General features: G+C 31.6%; 1 protein-coding gene across 3 annotated transcripts in view; it reads right to left on the bottom strand.

The window, feature by feature from the left end:
• LOC145329803 (uncharacterized) overlaps positions 1-23062 on the bottom strand; it is an 81236-nt gene that overhangs the window by 17316 nt on the left and 40858 nt on the right. For all 3 annotated transcript variants that reach the window (XM_080174203.1, XM_080174204.1, XM_080174205.1), the window contains exons 15-21: positions 21820-21884; positions 19865-19933; positions 19501-19554; positions 17613-17716; positions 13661-13693; positions 6799-6894; positions 3197-3248 (exon numbers count right to left, since the gene is read on the bottom strand). In XM_080174203.1, coding sequence (XP_080030329.1) covers positions 3197-3248; positions 6799-6894; positions 13661-13693; positions 17613-17716; positions 19501-19554; positions 19865-19933; positions 21820-21884 — 473 coding nt within the window. The remainder of the gene's footprint in view (positions 1-3196; positions 3249-6798; positions 6895-13660; positions 13694-17612; positions 17717-19500; positions 19555-19864; positions 19934-21819; positions 21885-23062) is intronic.

Raw genomic sequence — 23062 nt, forward strand, 5'->3', positions numbered from 1 at the left:
AACGGCAAAATAATAATTAAGTAATAATTTAGAACGTCCAAATCATTAATCCCTTGGACCAATAACAATTCACTGAAGGAACATTCCGATCATATCATTATTTAAATAGTGTACATATTTTGATACTAAATTGTAGTTTATATTGTTACACAGTAATATAATAAGATAGCTATAAACAGTTGAATTTCTAAGGATACAGATTTGTAAAGGAAAATTAAAATGTACAAATATTTTGTCGCTAGTATAATAGGATTGAATCATACAAAATATAAACAAATATGTTCATTGTATATTCATCTGCTCAAAATTCTCATTTAGATTGACAGATTATCTTTTATACAAAGTAGAACGATGTCTGTCTGTCTGTCTGTTTGTTTGTACCGAAAGATCTCGCTAACTGCTGAATAGATAGGTTTTTCCTTAACAGGGTAGCTTCTCATAGGTTCCGAAAAGGTTTATAATTATTTTCTGGGAGGGTACCACCTGGCACCACCCTCCCAAGAGAAATTGGCCCTATAAAAAAGCACCACCCCCCCCCCCTAATTTTTTTTAAATAACATAAAAAATGATGGGTTTTGGGATTTCACTCCCCCCCCCCCCATCAAGTAGTCCTAGAGGCCTCTAGGGGCGAAGCCGCTAGTTGACTATATTTAAATATATTTTAAATTAATTTGACGGGTTATCCGTGCTGGTATGGGTACTTTTTTGTGATTTTGCGCCGATTTTGATCTTCTTTCTTAAATTTACATCAAACACATTGTTAAAGTCAAACATACAAAATATCAAATTGTATTGTGGTAAGCCGAACGTTTCAGCTCACCGGTTGCGAGTTCGAGTCCAACGAGCCTTAGCCTTGAATTATTCTACCAAAACAAACTAGCAGGATTTAGTCATACAGAAATTATATATTTAACTGAATAATATTTACAATGGATGTTTACTATATATATACAACAGATTATAACAATGGTTAGGTTTGAAGGGGGTGTGGGACACAAGGGCTTAGCCCACGGCGGTAGACAGTCTGCGGGGGTAGCTGTGGTAAAAGGGGAGGCAGAGCCTCCCGGTTGTATAATTGCGTGAGGGGCGCGTGATAGCTGCGTGTCCGTGCCCCTCCCCATATTTAGGCAGGCCAGTTTGACCGCTGGACAGCGGGGTCACCGGCGGTCATGAGGTAAATGGTGATATAATGGGATTAGTGCAGAAGGCTTGTTATGATAAGTCACTGCGTAGCAATTCTGTAAACTGCCCGTCCGTCTGTTTGCCGTATTACCACAGTATAAGAATGGTTTTAGAATATGTGGATATATTGAAAGGGAACATTTGTGGTCAAATTAGGGTGTTATTTTAGGTCAATTCGTTCATCCAATAGGAAGGGAGGGGTTGTTGCAACTGGGGTATGTAAGGGTTATCATAATTTTAGCCAACTGGGAGTATTACTTCATTAGAGTACATAAAATATCGATTAGGATTAGGGAAATATAAAAAAATCAATCGAAGTATTGAACGTTACTTTTTCAAATTATTAATAAAAGCTAAATTTGATCCAAATTCTATAATCTATGTAGTTCAATATTCATGTATTATTTATAATATTGAATTTTGATAAGCAAATAAATTGCAAGGATCATCAGCCGTGGCCAGAGCAAACGGCAGCAGATCGTCAATATATTGGCGACTTGGCTGTATTTTTTTTATCTACAGATAATTTTGTATAAACTTCAGCGGATGATGCTTTCAGCCGCTTTTTAAATTGTTGACAGCTTTAAGTTTATAAAATTACATTATACATATAATAACTAGAGGCTATGCCCCTAGCCTTTAGGAGCTCTTTATTCGGAGAGGCAGAGGCGGGCTAGAAAATAGCTTAGAACCACCTCAAGACTTGAGTCTGAAAAATAGAATGGCCTAAAACCATTAATGAAGTTATGTGAAGATCACCTGAAAGGGAGAACTTAATCGGTTCAGTAGTTATTGAAATCTTAATCTTCAGACAAAACAAACCTTCCTACTTTATAGAATAGGATATGTATTTGAAATAAAAAAGCTTCGCTAGTTAACGGGGCTGCGGCTGCCGATACTGGATAAATTGAATGAAATTGAATATTTTATACAATGTGCAAAGATGCAGTAACTTTACACATCCAATATTCATAAATTGTGTTTCCTTTTTTGAAGCAATTTTTTTTTATCATAAAATTACCATAGCTAATTCTAATTTCGTATAGTAAAACAAGCGGCTGCTCAATTAGCACCTGGCTATGTATTGTACTAAAAACGGAATTGGAAAGGGGCAAAACAAATTGCTTAAAATCATCTCAAAACTTAAATTGGAAAAATAAAAACACGTAAAGCTTCCCTAAAACGTAAAACTCAATCAATTTAAACTACAATTTTGTAAATCTAAACAATAGGATGTCAAAAATATTATTTGCTGCAATTAAATTTATAGAATACTACAAGTTTTGACAATCTAAATGTAAACATTTTTTTAAAAGTGTAAAACAGTTGTTGATGTTATTATCTTTGCAACCAGCCTTGGGACTGGTAAGTAAGAAAAATAGCATAAAACCACACAAAAGATAAGTAAATATTTAAATATCTTCCCTGAAAAGTACAACCAATTAGGGCCAACATTTTTTGAGATCTTTAGCTGCGACAAAAATGATCCATGTGACGTAATAAAAATGAGGGATTTTATTAGTCACGTGGATCATTTTTGACACAATTTGGGCATTGTCTTTAGCTGCAGCAAGAAAAAAACCTGATTCCTTTATAAATAGGACATTTTTTGTAAATCTGTCCGTCGAATCAAAGGAAAATCTTGTTACCAACTGAATGTATGATTAAAATCTGCTTTGAAAAACTTAAGATATAAAGTTTGTTTATGCAAAATTAACTGAAAATCTTCAAAGTTAAATTTTACCAAACAACGATAACAGCACCCATAAAAGCGAAGCCATAATAGATTAGTTTAGAGTTTCAGAACGGAAAAAAAAACAGAATAAATTTATGTATAAGTTAAACAAAATTGTAAATAAATTGTTGCAAAACTACCAAAATACAGGATAATTCATAAGGACATACTTACATTTTTAGTACTTTGCTTATAACATTTAGATTGTTGTCTTAAGAATCATATCCTAATTATAGAAAAGCTCAGCTTTTTAAAATATTAAAATGTTAAAATGCAATCCTTTGATTTTCTTATTCGTTCCCCAACAACTTGTATTCTGTACATCTTGTACCTAAATTAATTAAAAGTATTAAAAAAAAAATCGGATCATGGAAAGAAAACAAAGTCATTCCTAATTAGGACAGAAGTCACTGAAAATTGGTCTAAGGAAGGCTACTTATGTCCTTCATCTAACAAAATCTAACTTAAGGGAGGTGACTTATGTCCTTTGTCTGACAAATTCTTACATTAGGAAGGCTGCTTATGTCCTTCAAGTTGCAAAACTTAGCTTTTCTGTCCTTCACAGAGCAAAACCTCACAAAACATAGCATTTCTGTCATTCACATAGCAAATTCTTGCAAAACATAGCATTTATGTCCTTCACATAGTAAATTCTTGCAAAACATAGCAAATTCTTGCAAAACATAGCAAATTCTTGCAAAACATAGCATTTATGTCCTTCACATAGCAAATTCTTGCAAAACATAGCAAATTCTTGCAAAACATAGCATTTATGTCCTTCACATAGCAAATTCTTGCAAAACATAGCAAATTCTTGCAAAACATAGCATTTATGTCCTTCACATAGCAAATTCTTGCAAAACATAGCAAATTCTTGCAAAACATAGCATTTATGTCCTTCACATAGCAAATTCTTGCAAAACATAGCAAATTCTTGCAAAACATAGCATTTATGTCCTTCACATAGCAAATTCTTGCAAAACATAGCAAATTCTTGCAAAACATAGCAAATTCTTGCAAAACATAGCAAATTCTTGCAAAACATAGCATTTATGTCCTTCACATAGCAAATTCTTGCAAAACATAGCAAATTCTTGCAAAACATAGCAAATTCTTGCAAAACATAGCAAATTCTTGCAAAACATAGCATTTCTGTCCTTCACATAGCAAATTCTTGCAAAACATAGCAAATTCTTGGAAAACTTAGCATTTCTGTCCTTAACATAGCATTTTGGTCCTTCACATAGCAAAATCTCACAAAACATAGGTTTTTCTGACCTTTTTCTACCAGGAGATCAGAACTAAATCAGAACACACATAACAAGAGTTTTACATAATTTAACTCTGCATAAATTATGATAATTCATTATTATTACCCCTCCCCACCCCCCTATTTAAAATTTACCCCTGCATAAATTATGATAATTCTTTATTATTACCCCTCCCCCCCCCCTATTTAAAATTTACCCCTGCATAAATTATGATAATTTATGCTGAGTTAAATGTACTGTTTGAACTTCTATCTAACAGGATATGAAAACTTAATCAGAATACACATAACAAGAGTGTTTACATAGTACATTCAGATTAACAATTATTCAATTGGCCCCTTTCCAGTCCATCATATGACATGGGAAGGAGGTTGAGGAGCATTTTATGCAGCCTAAATTCCACTATGCTATGCCACTTTTCCTAAAAGGCGTCATAGCTGGCCTCTTTTGTGTCCATCATATGACATGGGAGGTGGTGCCATGTAGGAAAAGTGGCATTGCATTCTTGGGAATTTAGACTGCATAAAATGCTCCTCAACCTCCTTCCCATGTCATATGATGGACTGAAAAGGGGCCAGCTATGACGCCTTTTAGGCCCTAGAATGCAATGCCACTTTTCCTACATGGCACCATAGCTGGCCTCTTTTGTGTCACAACCTCCCAGTTCTCATATCCTGTTAGATAGAAGTTCAAACAGTACATTTAACTCAGCATAAATTATCATAATTTATGCAGGGGTAAATTTTAAATAGGGGGGGGGGAGGGGTAATAATAAAGAATTATCATAATTTATGCAGGGGTAAATTTTAAATAGGGGGGGGGGAGGGGTAATAATAATGAATTATCATAATTTATGCAGAGTTAAATTATGTAAAACTCTTGTTATGTGTGTTCTGATTTAGTTCTGATCTCCTGGTTGAAAAAGGTCAGAAAAACCTTTGTTTTGTGAGATTTTGCTATGTGAAGGACCAAAATGCTATGTTAAGGACATAAATGCTAAGTTTTGCAAGAATTTGCTATGTTTTGCAAGAACTTGCTATGTTTTGCAAGAATTTGCTATGTGAAGGACATAAATGCTATGTTTTGCAAGAATTTGCTATGTTTTGCAAGAATTTGCTATGTTTTGCAAGAATTTGCTATGTTTTGCAAGAATTTGCTATGTGAAGGACATAAATGCTATGTTTTGCAAGAATTTGCTATGTTTTGCAAGAATTTGCTATGTGAAGGACATAAATGCTATGTTTTGCAAGAATTTGCTATGTTTTGCAAGAATTTGCTATGTGAAGGACATAAATGCTATGTTTTGCAAGAATTTGCTATGTTTTGCAAGAATTTGCTATGTGAAGGACATAAATGCTATGTTTTGCAAGAATTTGCTATGTTTTGCAAGAATTTGCTATGTGAAGGACATAAATGCTATGTTTTGCAAGAATTTGCTATGTTTTGCAAGAATTTGCTATGTTTTGCAAGAATTTGCTATGTTTTGCAAGAATTTGCTATGTGAAGGACATAAATGCTATGTTTTGCAAGAATTTGCTATGATTTGCAAGAATTTGCTATGTTTTGCAAGAATTTGCTATGTGAAGGACATAAATGCTATGTTTTGCAAGAATTTGCTATGTGAAGGACAGATAAACTATTTTATGCAAGATTTTGCTATGTGAAGGACCAAAAAGCTAGGTTTTGTGTGGTGAAGGGAGGCTACTTATGTCCTTCATCTTGCAAAATCTTTGTTAAGGGAGACAAGTTATGCCCTTCATCTAACAAATTCTCACATAAGGGAAGCTACTTATGTCCTTCCTAGGAAGGTGACTTCTGTCCTAATTAAGGAATGACTTTGTTTTCTTTCCATGATCCAAAAAATCAATGATTACTTTCTATTTTATTTTTAAGGAGCTTTGTGTTGGTCTTTTCTTATTAACACTAGACTAGCGGTGTACAAGATTTCCAACCGTTCATTTAAATTTACAGATAGGTATCTTTTTAGGAATTACATGCATTAAATGTTATTGTGTTAAAAGAGCCTGTTTGGTGGTCAAGTAATCCCCCCTCACCATCCTTCTCTCATTAATGTCACGTTACTGTTAACACAAGAGTTAAAACTAACTTTTATTGTCTCTATTATATCGAGAGTTGGACAGAATTAAGAGTGTCGTTGGCTGTTACATTTTACAGCGAATTGTGAGTCTAAATTCGGAAAAATGAATAATTGTTTCGATAATAAAAAAAGTGATTATGTCCAATACTAGCAAAAGTTTATGAAAATATTTTATGAATCCTATCATAAACAATAAATTCAAAGCATTACAGACATAAGGACGGAAAATCGATCTATATGCTGAATTAATATCCTATTTGTATGTCTATCTGTACTGAAGAATCTTGCCAACCGCTGAACCGATACGGTTCTTATTTACAATGTAGCTTATCAAGGTCCTATGAAGGTTTATAACTATTTTGGGGGAGAGTACCAAAACCCTCTCAAGAGGCATGTTCCCCCCCCCCCAAAAAAAAAAAAATCTTTTTTACTTTTTAAGTTGTGGGGTTGACTTTCCCAACCCTTAAGTACCCTTTGCGGCCTCTAGAGGTACTTGATGGACAAACACTAACCTCAAAAACATAGGATCAATGGTGAACTTCATTGCCTCCCACAGCTTTAATTGTGCTCGAAACCCTGGATTTGGGTTCACTGAACTTCGACATAATCTGAAAATAAATAAATTAATTTTTAGAGCTACTCTAAAATTAAAATTGTAAGTTACGTTAAATAAGAACCGTTACTTTCTCGATTACTATTCAGATATATAGCTTTTTTATTCCTTACAACAATAAGAGCATCCAGTATATAATTAACTTGGTCCGTCAGTATGTATGAAGATTCACCTAGCAAGCATCTATACTTCACAACTTACAATCCCTCACACTGGCAGATATGCTCACTTTTTTCTGCCATCTAATTTGCTCCTTTATTTAAGACCATTGCTAGTTATAAAATTTCTAATCCTTGTTCAGTTTAGTCCTATTGTTGTATCCTACGTTTCCATTTGTATATACAAAGTAACAGTATTTTATATTTTGTCTGGCTTTCTCAAACTTGTAAATGGCTAATATATTTTTCAGGTTATTTTTTAATGGCCTAGGGAAGGTTTTTTGCCATATCTTCACACAATACCCCTGATATGATCCCTTTTAAAAAATCCCCCCTGAACAAGAACAACTGCAAAAAGAAGCATATAACACCTATTTATATCTATCTATATATTTTATTAATTACATCTATCTATCTAAATTTTATGTTATCATGAAGCAATATGTCAACAAAGGTAAAAATGCACAAATATAAAATTTATCTTTTCTATTAAAAAAGTAGTTACGACAATACAACAAAGAAGTTTTAACGTGAAACAGCTTAAAAGCATAATCTTCATTCATTAACTTCTTGTTAACTATGAACCATTCACGACAACTTAATATGTACCCCACATATGATCAGCAAAATTTCTCCTTGTGTAGCAATTAACTAATGAAAATTTTAAAAGCTGCAGTTTGTACCAACCAATCAAAATCTAATAAAAGTACAAAAAGGTTTTTTAGTGCAACGAACGAGATAATTCTTTATTAAAAGTTTGGGTACTGGTAAAGTATACACATTAACCCCACATGACTATAGTACCTGCCGTTATCCTGATTTGCTTTGCAAGTTACAACCTGCCTAAACCCTTGATTACCTAACCTAAATATATACTTAATAAGAAGCAATGTGTTGGCCAAGGCATTTTCTAAACAACGTATTGACGCTTTAACCCAGGAAATAAGGAATTTAGATTGCTAAATTTTGAGGGGTAAAGAGTCTATCTTTATTTCTACATATGCGTACCACAATAAGCTAAAGCCACTGATACTAAAATTAATTCACATTATCGGAAGAGTATATTTTATCTCTTTACTCAGAGGCATGCATTTTGAATTAAGATTTATCTAATATCCTATGTTATGAGCTCACATAAATCCAAAAACCAAATCAAAGTTGAAAAACTATGATTTACCTAAATGTACTTGTGCGTATAAAGTAACAGAATGTCTATCTATGTGTCTGTCTCTAGCTTACGATTTCGCTAACCACTGGACCTGGACCAATTTGGTTCTTCTTTACAGTGAAGCTTCTTAGTTATTTTTGGGGATGGTACCCTCCAAGAAATTCCCTCCTCTACCCTATCCCTCCCCCCCCCCAAAAAAAGTAAAATAAAAGTGGACAGTCTACTAAAACCTATACTACCCGTACCTCGGCTAGTACTTTAAATAATGTGCTTAAACTTCATACGGATAGAATAACGGACGGACATAAATACATCCATCTACTTGGTTTATAGATACCTTAAAATGTTTTATATTAGAAATACAATTTTATTTTTCTGCAAAAGGATTTTAATTTGATAAGCAGAAAAACGTCTTGATTTTTTGGACATTAATTCGTCACTATTGAAAGTGTTTTTATTTTATTTTTTATATTTGTAAATTGTGGATGTGACAACCCTAAATCCACTAAAAAGTCCATTTTATCTAGAACATTAATAGTGAAATGCATTCCTAACCACAGCATAATAGTCAAATTATTTCAATAAAGTATGTTTATGTGTTATAGCGTACCTACTCTATAAGTGTGTACTGTGTTTAGATCAAGCCATCGCTCAATTTGCATAGGGTGATTCAAAGTCCCAAAATAAAATGAAGCTCCCAATGGTCCTCTGTGATCTTATGGTACAAACAGACAATCATCCCTCCTCTATAGTATCAATATACTTTAATTAACCAAGAAAACTGAATTGATGTACAACTCAAATGATGATGAAAAAATAACCCCTTTGTCACTTTGTGGATTAGAATTGTTGGTTGAAAAGTTGGAAGCTTCTAATTTGACTCAATTGAGCAAGTTTTAACAAAAGTGACCAAAGTTTTAAATATGAAGGAACCAATCGAGATTTACTACAAATGCCAATTTTTGAGCCTATGAATATGAGAACGTGTTTACAAAATTTGTATCTCCTACCTCCATCCATCCCAAATTAAATAAACCATGGTTACAATATTTGTTTTGTTAAAATATTTTATTTGACTTTGTTTGTATACTGAGTGTATATGAAGTTAAAGAAAATAACATTTTATTTCTGCTCAAATGTTCCATTGGAATTCCACCAAAATAAAATGTTTAAATGTCAATCTACCAAAACTACTGAGATGGGTTTTTAAAAAGGATCACTAGATCGTCTTTGTTTCAATCAATTACTTACAAATAAAAAAACTTTGACAATGCCGCGTTCGTTATGAATTTGTTTATGAACATTACTACCTAGCATACAATATTCTAGCAAAATTTCTGAACTTTTTTTTTCGTATATCACCGTTTTGCTCTTTGAACGCCACTGTGAACAACTTTGCTTTTAAATGTGTCTTGATATCTCTTGCACTTTCCAAGATAGAATGGGGGAAACAATTTAAAAAAAGGGTAACAAAAATAAAACTACCTACACCACAAATGCAATGTCACTTTTGTAAAAATGGGTGCCATATAAAGTTGGTATAATCTATATTTACCCTGCTCAATGATCCAAAGAATCATTTGAAAAAAATGAAGAAATAAATAAAATAGAATCGTCAACATTATTTATTTTTTTTTGGGGGGGGATAGGTTCTAAAATCTCCAGACAAAGGAGGGATAAAGGAGTGTTTAACCCCCCCCCCCCCAAAAAAAAAAAAAAAAAAAAAAAAAAAAAACCTTTTTTATAATGTTTTATTTAGTTTTTGGTAGCTAGCTGTGAATCAAGTCTCTCTATTTTTCTTCAATATTCGGTTTTAATTACATAAGATTTTCTTATAAAAGTACTTTTCTAAATAGATAGATAGAAAGTTGTGTAAGAAATAAAATTTGTGTGTTCTCAACTCTGTAAGTTGAAACTATTGAAAATCCTGAGAAAAAGATTTATTGTCCTAAATACTTTTTGTGGTTTCCACACATTTATACAAATACGCCAAAAAGACATGAGAAACCACAATTTTTAATAATTTTAAGAAATATCAAGTCCAAAAGATATCTGGTAGATGCAAGGTTCTTGTATAAGAAAATGGATGGTAAGTTAATGTACATAAAAAATTACTCTTTCTGTACATTTAATTTATTGGTTGATAATTTGGAGGTAAGAAAAATACTAAAAGGTTTAAGCCAACGAATCATTAAAAGTATTTTAGGGGCCTGTATTGTTTAAAGTGCACTATAACTTCTCTATAACTTTGGTGAATAAATAGATGAATCCTGCAATTTAAGCAAAATGTGGCCACTCAAAGTGAAAAAGTACCTGATAATTATGTTGCCTGTTTTAGCTATTACATTTAAATTTACATTGGTGAAAAATTGCATTTGTATACTTCTTGTGAATTAAAATGGTATAAGTATTTTTAGATACCTTTAAAATGGACTGAAGAAATGGATGACTAGTTTTGTTTTGGAAAGAATCACAAACAGCTAAATTAAGCAGTGTATTTGAATTGTATCAATGTATGAAATATATGAGTATGCAGCGCAGGCCTAGATTCAAATATACAAATTCTAAAACATTGAATAAGTATTTGCAACATATTTATTGGCTTTCCAATATTTATTGTTTGCATATTTTATTTATTTGTTTATTATTCTAAAAATTGTTGTTTTACTATTTATAAAGCAGTAGGAATATTTCTCTGAAAAAAATATTTATAAGGGTTCTAAAGATTTATTAGTTTCGGTTTTGTGTATGGTGAGCCCTGTTGACTGTCTCCCAACTTTATTTTTATTTGAAACCAATTGAAAATAAGGAGTAGGAGTTTTATTCCAATGCTTATCCTCTGCATGGCCTATACATGGTGCACTGATACTGCTGCGCTACCCAGTATTCAATATAACCAAACCTAACCTGACATAGAGTAATAAAATAAAATAAAAACTACCTTCCACCTATCAGTGCTCTAGAGGCTAATTTGCATGAATACACATGCTCTATGGAATGTTCCAGCCTTTTTTCAAAAGCAAAAAAATATCACTATATAAATGTAACAAAGTCCAGAACAAGGAAAACTAGAAGGGATCTCTATTCTTTTTCAGAGATCTAAAGAGATAGACAATGCCTGAAAAATTGATGTACCTCCCCAATTATGAAACACGAAATTATCTCTTCGGAAAATTAAAATTAGCAGTTGAAATGTTTGGATACTCATCCTAATGAACCAACCAACAAAAATTTAATAAAAGTCCTCAAAGTTGTTAAGTTGTAAACGTTATCATAAGATTTTGGGGGCTTGTGTAATAACAGTCCAATAATCCCTCCATCCCTGTTCTTTTCTCAACCATACGCACACTTATAATATAATATAATCAGAGGGAGAGAGAGAACATTGCACTGTACATGGTACCCAAAGTTTTATATACACAAGCTCTCTTTAGTTGACTCTAAACTTTGAGCATTTTTTATAAAATCTTGTTTGGTTGGCAACAACTTCCATTGTCAAAATTGTTCAACCAATAATCTTTAATCTAGAGAAGGGTTATTTTTGTTTATCATCATTTGGTTGGGTGTGTACGTCAGTTTATCGTCTATTGTCTTATCTATTAAAACTCCTGCGTAAAATAGCCTAAACTTATCTTGGGACATAAATCATAAAATAGAATATCCTAAAACCATATGACCTATGTGAAGATTCTCTAAAAACAAAGAACAAATTTAGCTCAATGGTTAACAGACAAACATAAAACCTTAATCTATAATACAAAGTAGAAAGATGTCTGTCTGTCCGTCTGAAGCTCAAGATCTCTGTAACAACTGAAACGAATGGGATCTACTCTTCAAGGAATATACCTACAGGTCCTAAGGTGGTTTTAAGATAAATCCCCCCCCCCCATTTTTTTCCTTTTTTCAAAGAAAAAACAAGTTAGGGGTATGGGAAAACCCTAACAACACCTTGGGGCGAAGCCCCAATGAAAAAAATGATACTCACCCCCCTCCAAAAAGAAATTTTTTTTTTTTTAATTTTGTGAGCTATTTTGTAATTGTTAAATAAATATTACGCAGATTATAGCACACAAAACAAAAAAGATGGGTTGGGGTTGAACTTCCCATCACATCTTGGGGCAAAGCCCGTAGCGGCTAGGGGCGAAGCCGCTAGTACTTTATATAATAGAATATATATTTGGCGGTTGCGACTGCCGCATCCTTTATAATTAATTCAGTCAGATTTGAATATTATAATCCAAAAGATTTTCTAGTGTTTTTACTTTTCAGAAAATATTTTCATAAGAAAATAATTGAAAATTTATTGTAGTTTCACAGGGAGAAAGGGTTGGCGATTGGTTGGTGCAACAAATGAAATTGTCTACGATAAAACATGCGAATGTTTTCTCTTACTATGCACATCTACTCTAAAACTAACTATGTCTGTATGGGAGAAATAGAACTTTTATGAGAATGGGATTTTAAAATAGAATAATGGTTTGATCGAGTTCTTAAAGCTGATAAAAAGCAAAGCTTTTCTATAATAAGGTCGGTCCGTTTGTTACGTAATTTATTCATGTTAGAATTGTTCGAATGATGGAAAACTTGGAATAATGATTCCTGTATAATATTTAAAGCGTATCAACTCTTTAAACTCTATGTGGGTATGTTTGAATTATATACAATTCATGTTTAAACTTTAAAATTAATATAGATATCTATAATACAATTATTTTATAAATAGTCAATGAAAAATACTTAAAATTAATACAACAAGAAGACTAAATTATATAAATATCTATCTATCCATATATCTTTCTAAGCCTATTTGACTATCTATTAATAAACTATCTGGATCAAAATGTTCAGAATAGGTTGATGTTTTTATCTATTGCAAATGAATGTTTGACATTGATAAATGCCATTTCTTTGCAAATGTTTGACTAACGGTCATCAAATATTTATGTAGTGTTTTCGTGGCTACTCTTTAATTAGGATTTGCAATTTATTAATTATGTGACTTTCAATACAAAATCTATTTTTTGTTAGAACTAAAATAATTATATGAACAATAATTATAATTTTATAGTTTACAAATGTTTATGGCTAAGTGTTTATGTCTGTCTGTCTGTCGGTAATGCTAGCCTAGCCCGATAGTTTTTGAAAGTGGGGATAATTTACTATCCAGAGGTGGATTCTTAAAAAACTTTTGCCTCACTCAAATCAGTGAGGCTCGCTAAAAATTTATAGGGGATAATTTTGCCTCACTATTTTGTCTCACTATATTGGTGAGGCAGTGAGCCAAAAAAGGTTTTTAAGAATTCACCTCAGTATAGCTTCGAAGCTGATCATTATCTGCTGGATTAGGACCGGTTCTGGGCCAACTGCTTCGCTTCAATTGAACGTAATCGTCCCTGCTTTGGAAAGAAAAGATGAAAAATTAAAAATGAACTAACCTCAATTTTTCAAGAGCGTCTTCAAAACTTATCCTGAAAAATACAAAATATACAGCATGACCCTCGAAAAAGTATTTTTAAGCATCTACAGCCCTTATTTCTCAATGAATTATTAAAAAATGCATATGTCCTTGTTCTCCATAGTATTCCACGTAAGTAGATATAAAAATATTTTTTTTACCTCCATTAACACCGGAGATTTTTAGTGCTAAAGTTTTGAAAAAGTGACTGAGAAAAAGAATTTTTTTTGTTTTTCTTATTTTTTGGATGGTTATATTATGTTTTTCTGGCAACTGAATAATGAGACACAAAGAAAAACAAGTTAACTAAATATTCCTTTTTATTCCACCAAAAAAAATAAATTTTTAAGGGCAAAAAATACTACTGAATGAATTGATTATTTGCAAATTTTAGGTTATTTATTGACCCTTATTTATAGAAAAGGATTAATTATGACAGTTGCTCCGCCTACTTTTCTGACATCTCAATTATTTAATAGGGGGTAAATTAAGCTTTTTAGACTAAAAAATCATTATGTTTATTTTTATTTTCTTTATAACTTTTTTTCAAAATATCATTAAACTAAAAAGACTCAAAAAATATGTGTAAAAAAATGCTTTTTACTCAAAAACTAATTTTTTTATTTCATTTTTGTATAAAGTTTCTGCTAGTAACAAAAATAAAAGGATTTCTAGCTTAATTTTGCTAAAAAAGTCGTTTCATGTTAAAAGTTACTTTTTCCTCAGTCACTTTTTCAAAACTTTAGCACTAAAAATCTCCGGTGTTAATGGAGGTAAAAAAAATATTTTTATATCTACTTACGTGGAATACTATAGAGAACAAGGACATATGCATTTTTTCATAATTCATTGAGAAATAAGGGCTGCAGATGCTTAAAAATACTTTTTCGAGGGTCATGCTGTATATTACAGAAATATTATATGATTATTTCAAATCTAAGTATAATAGTTATTTATCTATCGTATTATATACATATTTTCGCGGATATAAAATAAAAGAAGATTAAAACCAGTTTTGTTAGGCCCGAGGGGCCGAGGACCTGTACTAACAAAAACAATATTATTTCTATAATTTTTATTTCAATATTCGTAGAAAATTGTCTGCAATCGATGCTACACATAATTTTACAGTATGGCTGAGAACCGGTTCTAATCAAGTGGATAATAATCAGTTTCAAAGCCATTCTGGAAAATACATCATTTCAAATAGAATACAAATCAATTAGAAGAATGGCTGACTATAATTTAAGATTAATAAGGTCAACTCCTCTTAAAAATAATTTACAATTTTATTAATAAAACTTTACGTAAAGAAGATCTTCGCTACACAGAATAGCATAGAGAAGGGTATTCAAACTTTTAAAGGAAAACCTTTTGATCTTTTAAAACACTTTTATTTGCCTTAACACTTTGTAATTTTTACTAGCGGCTTCGCCCCTAGAAGCCTGTAGGAGCTGTTAATGTGGGAGGGGGAAAAGTTGACTGGCCAATTTTTAATTTGAATTTAAAAAGAAAAAGAAGAAACAATTTTTTGGGGGGGGTATTTTTTTATTTAGAGGGTGGAGTTTAAATAGTTTAAAACCTTCCCTGGATCTATAAGAAGCTTCACTCAAAAGAAGAACCATATCGGTTCAGCGGTTATCGAGATCCTTCGCTACGGACCAAAAAATGTTACTACTTCATATAATAGGATAAATTTAAACAGTATTTCTAGGATTATCTTGCATTGGCGATGCTTCTTTTTACCTTGCATTAGAGGCGTATCTGTCATTCTCGGGATAAATGAGAAAAAAACAGCTCCGTATTTTTAACTCGGTTTCTATGTGAAATAGATTTTTTCTCTAACAAATTTTAAAAATTTAAGTCAAAATATCAACAAAAAACAAAACCTTTATTCAAAGTATGAAAGATTTGCTACGTGTTCTAAATAGTACCCAACAGTTTCAGGAATCATCATGTAAAGTTTAAAATCTAAAGGATGATTCTAAAATACATAAATCAACAATCAGACTATCAAACCACGGATTAACCCTAATTGTAGAAAAGCTTTTTTTTCAACTGTACATATATCTTTCTATCTCTTTATTTATTGTAAAAAAGTAAGAATTTGAAAAGGCACAAATACCTAAACCTTAGGATTGAGGTAAAACTTGAGAAACTCTTATTCAATCTTAATTGGTTGGTTGAAATTAGCATTGTCAAATCTTTTCAATGTTAATTTACAGAGGGAATAATATTGTTTACTATCATTGGTAAAGTACATCAATATATCTCCATTGTCTTATCCCTTAAGATTGCTGGCGTGAACCTAACTTTTGAGTGTTAAGTGGGAAAGTTTAACAAGTGTATCTTCAGAATAGATGTAGAATATACGTGGATATTATGACAGGAGAAAAATTGTCGTCAATACAGGTTGCAATATCCCCTCGCATTTATCTAAAAGGAGGGGAGGGGATTGAGGAGATCGTTGTTTTAGCCTGCTACAGAGTTCACTTCATCATAGGACATGAAAATCTGGTCTACGATCCAAGTAATAATAAATCCATTATATCTAGTCTATGAGATGCTCACATCTTTTTACTTTTTTTATTTAGCGGATTCGCCCCTAGCCTCTAGGAGCTTTGCCCCATGAGGTAGTTTTAAAAAAAATAAAAAAAAATTTCGGGTGCCCCGAACCATACCCCCCCCCCCCAATTTTTTTAAGGTTTTTTGGGGGGGGGTTGGGGGTGTCCCACCCCCAAAGAAAATAGCTTAAAACCACCACAGAACCAATAGGTATATACCCTGAAGAGTAGAATCCGATCGGTTCAGTGGTCACCGAGATCTTAAGCTTCAGACGGACAGACATCAAGCTACTTTGTATTATAGATGTATTTATCTATCTTTATGAACTAAACTAAACTACTATGTTTATTTTGTCATCATATACTATCGGCTGCGTCCCTAGCATCTAGAGGATCTGCTTTTAAGGAAGGCATAAATATATCCTTAAACCATCTAGAGGCTGAAATCTAAAAATAGAATACCCTAAAATCATCCCTAGACCTTTATTAAGCTTCCCTAAAATAAAGGACTTTATCATTTCAGTAGTTATTGAGATCTTAAGCTTCAGCCAAAAAACAAAGTTTATTACTGATAGGCATCATGCTTATCTAAATAGCTTTCTATCAATATATCTTATCTACCTAATACATCCATCTATCTAAATCAGTTATAAACTAAGTAGTTAATGTAAATGTAACACTGAAAGTCAATCAGAGCTACTGAAAGTTCTTTAATTGTTTGACTTTACTGATATTATGCAATTTTGTATATTTTCTATATATGTTACTAGAGACTACGCCCCTAGAAGCCTCTAGGGCCACTTAAGTAGTTGACCTCCCCCCATTTTAATACAAGTTCACAGACAAACAGCTTACTACTTTATATAATTTTAATAGCTGATGTGTTTATTTTTTTCTATTTATTTGGCAATCTATCTAATAATCTATCTATCTATTCATGATCAATCCTTTCATTCATCTATCTATCTATCAATCAATCATTCTATCTTTAAGTATATACTTATCTATTTATCTATCCATCTATCTATCTGTCCTTTCATCCATACATCTATTTATCAATTCCTTAATCTTTATCTATCCACCCATCTACCTACATCTTCTATCAATCCAACCAACTATCCATCTTAATACCTATACATTAATCATTACCACCTATTTATGCATGTATTCATCTATCCTTATTTATGCATAGACTATATCATTTTAATCTATTTATCAAATAATACATAAATCCATCTATCTATCTACCTACTTACCTATGTTTCTGCATAAGATATGCCAGAACATTTGTTGCTGATCTACTTTTCTCATAGAAACAATGGACAATCTATCTATCTATTTATCTATATATCTATCTACTTAACTTACCTATGTTTCTGCATAAGATATGCCAGAACAATTGTTGCTGATCTACTTTTCCCATAGAAACAATGAACAAGAACGACTCCGTTACTAACCCCAGTCTCTATAAACTAAAACAAGATAATTATGTTATAAGCAGTGTAACATCAACAATAACTATAGCATAGATAAAAGGAAGAATAAATACTCTTTTCACATGAAGTTTTAAAAGGGAAAATTAAATAAATTTTGAGATAGATAAACTACATATAGAATTACAATAAAATCACAAAACCTTATGTAATTTAATATATATTTATGTCTTTTGTAGCATAATCGACAAACCAACAGACAAAATAAATTATATACTTGATGCTTATTGAGTAATTGCTTTAGAGGATCTGATCAAAAAATATTTGCTATATATTTCAAATAGGAGCCGAAAATATTACGTTTCCCCAAAAATATTTAAAACAGGGATACAGACGGTAAGACAGAGGAATATTTAAAACTATAGAGTAGCTTTACTAATGACATTTTTTTATATATTATAGGATATAATACAAAAACATATTATTACATTTATTAGATGTCGGGCTCGGCAGCTGCGCGTTAGCCGCCTGTAAGCGTAAAAAAATCAACATATTGTACCATTTTTAAAATCAGCTTAAGGCTAAGTTGGGGCTGCCAAGCAATACTAAAATGAATAAAGAAACATATCAATTTATCAAACTTAATTAAAGTGAAAATTAAAGATAGAAAAAAAACGGACATTTTAACAAAACTACGACTAATAGATTGTAGTAATATCAAGTGATAAAAATAGCAAATATAAAACACTGAATATGTTTCTTCAAGAGGTTCACAATTAATTATTACAACGTTGCTTTCTGAATTCCTAATCTTGTAGCATTGCTTTAATCTATAGGGGAGTGGCAGTCAGCTACATTACGGTTGTACCAACTCAAAGTCGGACATTTTTGGGGGGATTTTAAGAGATACGACCATGGACGATAAAGATATATACAAACTAAATTATCCTTTCTGTGACATTATTAGTTTGAAACCAACAAATTATAGTAAAAGTTCCAAAATTTCTTGAACCAACGTAGTAATAAAAAAAACTTTGGGTACCAGTGTAATTTACAGTCCAATGTCCCATGCCTCTCTATAATTTTTAGTCCCCAATTCCGATAGCAGAAATAAAAGAGATGTTTTAAGACAAATAATCTTCTCAAAATATGTAATGTAAATTTTTTTGCTAAGATATATTTTTTTTAATTTAGGGAGTTTGAAGAAATGCTTCATTCAATATAAATGACAAAACATATAATTTTTCATTTTAACACGTTTTAATAATATTTCGTATTTTTTAAGCAAAACTTTGCTGAATAATGGTATCTTTTCAGGGAATATACCTGCTGATCATATCAATATTTGAGGCTTTCTTTTTGTAAGCTTGGAAACCCCACCCCTCACAAAAAAAAGAACCCAAACAAAATTAACTTGCTTAAATGGCAATTTTCCGGAGAAAAATATTATAAATGGTGCAGAGGCGTGCTGAAGAGCAGCTTATTCAACCCCCTGGCAAAATTAAGGGGGATGAATACACCCCCCTAGGAGTCCACCTACTTGCAACCCTCTACTCCTCCTTGTCATGGGTCTACACCCTCTAATACAGTTAAAGGTGGTAAATTTGCGCAATAATAAAACAATGCCTACATAGTACATACTCAAAATAAAAAAAAACATAGAGAAGATGTTGAGTGGTCATAAAAAAGAGAAAATTAAATAATGATATGAAAATTAATAAGAATCACAAAAATATTTAATAATATATGTTTATTATACATATGTCATTTGTAGCATAACTGGCTTGGCTATTCAAAAATATAATAACTAAATTTATAATTACCTCTAAAGCATTTGGTATATGGGTCAACAGGTCCTCGCTAGGTATATCTGTTATCTAATAAGATAATATTATGAGCAAGCATACCAGATTAAGCATACTAGATTTAATTTTATTATTAGTGTTCGACCTTACTTTAATATACATTTTATATAAAACAATTACTAGTGTACTAGTGGCTTCTCCCTATCACTTTGGAGGAAGAGACCACACTTTAATGGTTCCTTATTCTTTTTTTATTTCATTTCATCATTAATATGCTTTAAGTTTTTCAGATAAATAAAAGTTAAATCGACTTTTACAAAATTAAGCTTTGTATACTGTAGAGAAGTGCTTATTTTATTTAAGTAGTATTATAAAAGTTTACCTGTATATATAAAGATTTTATTCTAGGTAATAATGAACATATCTTTCTAGGGAGGGGTACACTATCAACCTAGATACATAAATATATATCATTATATAGCGATTATATTCTAGGTAATAATGAACATATCTTTCTAGGGAGGGGTACACTATCAACCTAGATACATAGATATATTATTATACAAAGATTTTATTCTAGGTAATAATTAACATATCTTTCTAGGGAGGGGTACACTATCAACCTAGATACATAGATATATATTATTATATAGAGATTATTTTCTAGGTAATATAAACATATCTTTCTAGGGAGGGGTACACTATCAACCTAGATACATAGATATATATTATTATATAGAGATTATTTTCTAGGTAATATAAACATATCTTTCTAGGGAGGGGTACACTATCAACCTAGATACATAGATATATTATTATACAAAGATTATATTCTAGGTAATAATAAACATATCTTTCTAGGGAGGGGTACACTATCAACCTAGATACATAGATATATATTATTATATAGCGATTATATTCTAGGTAATAATGAACATATCTTTCTAGGGAGGGGTACACTATCAACCTAGATACATAGATATATTATTATACAAAGATTATATTCTAGGTAATAATTAACATATCTTTCTAGGGAGGGGTACACTATCAACCTAGATACATAGATATATATTATTATATAGAGATTATTTTCTAGGTAATATAAACATATCTTTCTAGGGAGGGGTACACTATCAACCTAGATACATAGATATATATTATTATATAGAGATTATATTCTAGGTAATAATGAACATATCTTTCTAGGGAGGGGTACACTATCAACCTAGATACATAGATATATTATTATACAAAGATTATATTCTAGGTAATAATGAACATATCTTTCTAGGGAGGGGTACACTATCAACCTAGATACATAGATATATAATATTATATAGAGATTATATTCTAGGTAATATTAAGTAAGATGACAAGTAGATAAACAGGCAGAAGAGACTTAGATAGACTTAGATAGATAGTTATAAAAAAAGAAATACAAATAAAATAGAAAGCAGCTCGATATACCTTCGCTACTAAAAAGAAAGAAATTTGTATGCCCTGCCATGTCCCAACTGTACTAAAATGTGTCAAATTTTCAATTAAGTTTAGAAGACTCGAGAGATTTGTGTATTATAACTTTCATTTATATTTACCCCAGGGGAAACATACCTAGAAAAACACACTGTGGCGTGCACAAGATTTTAGCAAAGGGGTGTGCGAAGCACAATGATAATTATAAACTCATATAAGAATTTGTGACACCTCCCCTTTCCTAAATTAAATTTGAGGGGGTTGTAGGGTATGTGTTGGTTGAACAGTCCCCATTACTTCGTTAAAAATTAGTAATTTCAAATTGGGCGGTTTCCTCAAAAGGGGGCGGCGAGATTTTGATGTTTTTGTGTTTTACATTATGTAGGTTATAAATAAAGGGTAGCCACGCAGAGTTAGGGCATCGGTAACGTTACGGCATTCCACAGACGTTAGGCATAAAGAAAGAAATATCCCCCCTTACCTCTTATCATCATTTTGTAGTGGGACAAAGTGTCTGTAAAAATCAGCCATGTGGGGTCATAAATATGAGGCACTATCCATCTATTTTTAGGGGTATTCTTTCCCACTTCTCAATTTCCTCTCATCTCCCTCATTTTTATGACGTCAAAGGGCTGATTTTTGAGACACTTTGTCACCCTACTTATTATTTTTAATAAGGGGGAGTGGATTATTGCTCGCCCAAGGGAAAGCACTAAAAATTGAGAAGACATTTAAATGCAATTAATGTTTAAAATAAAGAAGAATTGCAACGTCTATAATTTAAATTGCAACAATGTAAAGCTTAACTTAAACTTTTTAAATAATTAGAATTGGTATAATGGATTAATAAAAAGAAAATCTTACTGTTATAATATGTGAAATAGAATGACTTTGAAGAGTTAAAACATCCGTAGCTGCGTCCATGTTTCCTAAAAAATAAAATATTTAAAGAATATTATTAATTGACTAATAAACCAATCAAAAATCAATAAAGGCCCCCAAAGTTGTTAAATCATCAAATAAGAAAAAGTTATGTTAAAACTTTGAGGACTAGTGTAATATACAGCCAGATGTCCTCTCCCTCCCTATATGTGTTTGCAAATTTGATATCAAATGTATCTGTATAAATCCATTGTATTGATATGAACTTTTTACATAGTATAAAATATGAAGAATCAAATTGATATATCGTTTTTTGTAGCAAAGCTTACTCTTAATATAATGATAGGTTTGTTTTGGTAAGCTATATCTGTGCATCTTCAGAGATAAGACAATGGACGAAAAACAATAAACAAAATCATCTGTTAAGTAGGGGAAGAAATAGGCAGATTGATGGCCAAAACAAAGACATATCTAATAAAATATAATAGCCTAAAATCCTCGCAGGACATATGTAAAGCTTCTCTTAAATGGAGGACTTTACAGACAAAAACCTTACTGCTTTCTATAATTGTATAAACAGGTATAAACACAACTTTGATGGCCTTTCAGTGAAAACTTTCAAAATAAGTGCTAACATTTTTATGTACATCATAAAATAAAAAAGATTTTCGTTTGTGACAAAATTTGATAGCATTTGCGCTCCACTTCTAATATTTGATGGTTTTAGTTAGGTTTTTTCCCCGTACGAAATAAAGAGAATACTAAAATACAAATACGCAAAATTTTTAAGATAAAACTTTATGCAAAAAAATTAAACACACATTAAGCAGCTGGTCATTAATATTTCGTATACGACAGGAACGATTAAATTTTGGAGGCTTGAAATTGATTTAAGGCAGGTTCTATGAAATCTGACAGAAGGGGTAGGTCAACCCAATATTAAGATATAGTGAGGCAACATATTTTCTATTTGACTGAAATAACAAAACAAATCAAAATATTGGCGCGAAGGGGAGTAGTTTTGTGAAAATCGATAGCCTGTGTATATTAACTAACTAGAGGCTATTCACCTAGAGGCCTCAATTAGAAAGTGGGAGGGGTAAAGTCGACTTCTTCTTTAGTTTGCAACGGCAAAAATCATCAAAACTAGGGGGAGTGAATTATTTAGGGATTATTTCTCTTGGGAAGTTGTATGTATCTTTCACAAAACATTTTATAAATCTTC

Source organism: Acartia tonsa, chromosome 10 (genome assembly GCF_053477335.1).
Source record: "Acartia tonsa isolate MP-2025a chromosome 10, ASM5347733v1, whole genome shotgun sequence".
In the NCBI taxonomy this organism is placed as follows: domain Eukaryota; kingdom Metazoa; phylum Arthropoda; class Copepoda; order Calanoida; family Acartiidae; genus Acartia; species Acartia tonsa.